Source organism: Rhamphochromis sp. 'chilingali' (assembly GCF_963969265.1).
Source record: "Rhamphochromis sp. 'chilingali' genome assembly, chromosome: 22".
NCBI classification, from domain to species: domain Eukaryota; kingdom Metazoa; phylum Chordata; class Actinopteri; order Cichliformes; family Cichlidae; genus Rhamphochromis; species Rhamphochromis sp. 'chilingali'.
Window position 1 is genome coordinate 15,605,428 of NC_137950.1, and position 5,172 is coordinate 15,610,599.

At 39.3% G+C, this 5,172-nt stretch overlaps 1 protein-coding gene across 1 annotated transcript; it reads right to left on the reverse strand.

Moving 5' to 3' along the window:
- Nucleotides 1-2,998: 2,998 nt before the first annotated feature.
- On the reverse strand, nt 2,999-4,867 carry LOC308391006 (neurexophilin-1-like). The gene is made up of 2 exons (XM_080873419.1): nt 4,680-4,867; nt 2,999-4,280 (listed from the first exon to the last, which is right to left on the reverse strand). The coding sequence occupies exons 1-2, from the start codon at nt 4,737-4,739 to the stop codon at nt 3,534-3,536; spliced, it is 807 nt and encodes a 268-aa protein (XP_080729545.1). The 5' UTR covers nt 4,740-4,867; the 3' UTR covers nt 2,999-3,533.
- Between the last annotated feature and the right edge of the window lie 305 nt (nt 4,868-5,172).

Here is a 5,172-nt window from a genome sequence, read left to right on the forward strand (position 1 = left end):
TTTTCCCAAAGAAAGTGGGGAAAACATTGCACTAAATTCACAGGTCACCCCCGTGTCAACCCTTACCAGCAGTAAAGTAGAAATACTGTAGGCAAGCACACATTGACGCAAGCTTCTTGGACTAGAGACCCAGCTGGACCACCAAGAACAAGTACCCTTTAAGAAGATTTATCAGCAAGTGACAAAAAAAACCAACACATGATCTCCCATGTAGAACTCTTCAAACTTCATCTGCATCTGTTTTCATTTGTTTTGTTTTGTTTTTTTTGTTTGTTTTTTAATTAGTGGAGAAAACCAGTTTAAAAAGGATACGGAAAATAGCAACGCACAACTGGATGTCATTCTTGGGGAAATTTGTTTTGTGTCTGGATCTCTTTGTAGCCCTTGAGAGAAAATGATGTCCAAGGTGTAGACAGACAAACCTACTAGAAGACAACAAAGGGAGGTTAAGAAATGGTTACATTAGAGTCTGATAAGGCGTGTCGATGTTATTTTATGAGAGGTATTTTTTTTCCCCTCAAAAATGTTATTTCTATTTTTTTTTCTTCATGGGAATTTGTACAGACACCAGTGCTTTTGAAGCTGTGTTTAAACAAAAGCATTTTCAACAGAGAAATTCTTTGCAGGCATGAAGACTGAAGGGAAATGAAATTGAAATGAACACGTTTTAATGTTCAGAATAGACATAATGTGAAACACATGCACACCAAGGTAAAACCATATGAAATACATTTTTGAAGTTATCATTTTAACCTGGTGAAAAATGGTAATTGATAGAAGGAACCATTGTTGTTTCTTTCCTGTAGATATCGCTGAATATGAGAAGTGACACTTAGTTGTTGCCATTTTTTGTTCCCAAAAGAATAAACCACAACTATTTTGTATTGAATGCAGTGCAAGCTTTGTCTGGGTATTTCTCTCTGAGTTATGTATGTTGTAGTCAAATGTTTGCTTAAAAGCACATAAATCTCCAAAGGAAAGAGAATTTGTGGAGTTTTGCCACAGAAAAATATTTTGAAGTGAGCACAGACTGTATCCTAAATGTCTTAGATCGTTAGCTATTAATTATTATATATAGACTATATTCTGTCTCCAATACCCAAATTCTGGCAGATGTTGTTGCAGTCTATTATTACTCACTGTATAGCAGCTTAGGAGAACAATAAATCATAGATATTGTTCATAACAATGGACGGTATAAAAGATATGTACAGTCAAGGTAAAAAGAAGTATTAAGGTTTTACATAACAATGTTGTGTAACAATAATAATCTGATCCATAGGTCTTGTGATTGGATGAACCACAACACGTGATGTATTACATGGTGTCATTTTTTAAAATTTAAAACTAAGTATACCTCTTGCTTCCATAAGAATTTACAGGGTAAGAGGCAACCAGGTGCTGGCAATTTAGCAAATGTATTGAATGTGAACATTCAATGCAGTGCAACACTGAGAAACTGTGGAAAGGAAAAATAGAAATTAAAAAACAAACCCAAGAGTTAGGTGTCACCCAAATTTCATGACATTACTATTAGAAAGTGTGGCTTGTTTTAAAGAATTAGCAGGAGCACACCTTTTCTCTCTAAAAAGAACATGGCAGCACAGCCAAGTCTCATCTAACCAAACCACGAGACTTTGGCAAAAAATCTTTTGAACAGTGGTATAGATTGGCCATAATGCACAGCGCCACGTTTGGTGAAAATAACAGCATATAAGCACAAACACCTCAAAAAAACTGTCAAGTACAGTGGTTGAGGGGCGATGCTTTGGGCTTTTTTTTTTTTTTTTTTTTTTTTGCAGCCACGGAATTTAAGGACCTTGCAGTCTGAGTAAACCATCTACTTGAAACCAAACGCAATAATATTGAGCCCAGCAACAAAGCGGCAGAATGACAGAATTTTTTTTTTCCAAAGTGCTGGATTACCCTTGCAGGAACTTAAGAGAACTGTATAAGCAATCTCAAAAAGCAATCTGAAAATCTCAAAAAACTGAAGGGGGGGTACTGTCTTTGTTGCTATGACGATATTCTCTAGGCCTGACAAGAGAAACCAACAGGAAATACCTTAAACCAACAGGGGACAGTAGATTGCACAAAGAACATTTAGTCCATTTTTTAAAAAGTGTTGTTCACTGTAATTGTCAGCAAGGAGAATTATCTAGGTTAGTTTGCGATTTCAAATCACTCTTATCCATATATTATTTTCACTTTACTGAAAACTTCCTGGTGCCGCCCCTGCAGAGAAGCTGAAATCAAATGTCTGCATAGAACTTTAATATGTCTTTGGTAGTGGATGGTCCTCCCACCACTCTGTCCTTGCTAATTTAGAAAAAGCAGTATGCTGCATAGGATGCTGAGACTCCGTAATATGGCTGACTGCACTTGCAGCTGTTGACAGAAGCGTTCTCCCTGCTGTTTCCAGCCACTCCGGGAGCAGGTGGAAACAGTGGTGGATGGTGAGGGGTGTCTTTAACCTCTGTCACCTACTTAATCGAGTTAGCGGCCTGTGTCTGGGTCATTAAACATCCATCTGCCCGGCAGAAAAGGTTAGTTGCCAGTGCCTTGAGTGCAGTGATCGAGCAGATGTGTTTAATTGCACCTCCTGAACCGTTTCCTGAACCATACCCCTGCACTCTCGCGTGCACCTTAGTTTCACTCTGAGCCACTCTGGGTTTAAACTGCAGACACAGTTTAACAAGGTTATAAGACTGAGGTTTATTCAAAGACAGTCTGACATGCCTGTTTAACCTGCCAGCTGTTCAAAGATAATGCGAACCTGCACGTGTGGGCAACGACAAGCATACTTTGTTAGCAATGGAAAGCAAGATGTATTGGAATAATACAAAGCTTAAACCTGTGCGCTTCATCTTTTATAGCCTGCAGCTCTTCTGAGTGGGTGAGTTCATATCAAGAATCATATAAAAATATAAATAAATTCAAATTATTACACGAAAAGAAATTAAATTCTTTATTTAAAAAAAAATTACAGTGGCATGAAAACAATTTTGAAGGACTGATTTGCAGGACCACAAGTATTTATGGTCCTGCAGCTACAACAACATTAGAGGATGACTATATCTTGGCTTTTATTAAACCAAAAACTTACCATTGTCTGCTTTAACCAAAGAAACATGAAGGGAATAGCTGATTAATCTGCTGAGTACTACCACTGCCTTTTTGTTGGTAACTACAGTTCAGAAAAAGAGCAAATATCAAGATTTTTGTGAGTATTTTCACAATACTGTGGTTTCATAAAACCATATATTCAAAGGAATAATTAAGAAAGCAATTGCCAGGTAAATCACTCACTTTTAGTTGCACCCTAACCTTTTTTTTGTTACATGATCTAAAACACTTTAATCTTAACGCAGGCACATTTTTTGCACTAAAAACATAGAAACTAAAGTGAACTTAAAAACACTTTTCAACCGAATTTCTTGAAGAACCTCAAAATGATCCATCAAACTGGCTCATAGCTGCACTAACTGGATTTCTCTATAGAGGCTTGCTGAGACATCACTCTCCAGTGTCCTTTAACATGCAGGCAGGTAGGCTGGACTTTGCAGGCTATAGTCTGGGCAGACTTTCTGAACCAGTCTGTAGTCTGTGCTGTAGAAAGACACGTAGATGCAGATGACCTGGAAAGGCCTGGAGCACATCCAGGTGACGTGGCTCTGGGTGTGCTCCTGATCACATGTCTTTGATGGGTCGTAGTTGCACAGCATCACCTTCTTGTTGCGTTCGGTTTTCTCGGAGTCCACTCTGCAGTTGAACGTCTTTGAATCCTTGGGGTGGATCACGCTTTGGCGCTCCAAGTCGAACTCCACCTCTTTCGTCGGTGGCATGAGGCTGACGGACACGTTGCCTACCCCCGTGGAGTTGTGGCGGAAGTAGACGCCAAGAGACCCGTTCCCATGATCCACAATCTTCCCCAATATCAGCAAATTCAGTTTGACCGTCTTTATATTTGAATAAAAGTCCCCCCAGATGAAGGTCTCGGACCATTTAGATGTTCCATGAACTTTCATGATGGGCTGAAGCTTCATCTTTAATGATGGCTTGGAGTGCGGCTGTGAGTTTCCTTCAAGTATTTCCCCAAATCCCTGCTTTGAAAGAGGGATGAAGGGATTACGGGGCAGCTTGGTGTGCTGAGTTAGACTCCTGGACTGAAGCACAGAGTTCTTCTGCTGTGAAGAAGCCTCGTGAGCCCTGCTGGGATGAGGCGGTGCTCTCTTGGTGAAGGTAAAGTTGCTGTGTGTCTGGTGTGGTCCAAGAACCAACTAGAAAAATAAGCACAGGAGAAAGTTATAGACTGACCCCATCGGGAAGTAAACTAAGTGCTAGCATGAACGATTAAAAACAAATCAACAAAAAAAATCCCAAACGCTTTGGAAATATTGTCTCAGAATTGCTTCAATTAAATAGAATCTCATTTGAAAGAACTGTTGAGTTTTTGAGAAGTATTCTTAATATTGTCAGACTCACACACCACACAAATATTGTTAAACCTCACTCAGCATGTTTTAAGAAACTTAAGTCTGCAAAGAAAGTCGTCATTAGGATAATGCATCAAATCTAAAATATGTAGAACTTGAAATATTTTCAAAACCCTCTTAAAATGCAGCATAACTCAACTTTGAATGTATAATGTGTTTAATGCTACCATTCATTTCACTCACCAGACATATGGTTCCTTTCAAAAGTATCCAAGCAAAGCACTGAAAGCCAATCTTCTCCATTGTGCATAACCTTCACGAGCCATCCACTGCTGCGTTTCATTCAGGCAAAGCGAACTTTCCGATATCCTAAACAGACACTTTCTTTAAACTCTCTCCCAACTGGAAACCTTCACTGTGCTGCTGCTTCCCCTCACAACACACAGACTGGGAGGCTTTCTCAGAGCTCAAGATTTTGACACCCAGTTTTGCTCTCTCTCTTTCTCCCTCCCCTTCAATCCTCCCTCCCTCCCCCTTTCACACACACATAAACACACACCCTTCTGTTTAAGAATATGCGCTGTCTGCAGCATCTGCCAGCCCCTGGTCCCCTCCACTTCTTTCTCTGACTGAAAATCTTCTTGCATCTTATTGCGAGGGAAAAAAATTAACTAATCAACACTTTCATAAAATGTTTTTTTGTTTTGTTTTGTTGTTTTTTTTTTTTTTTTTTAAA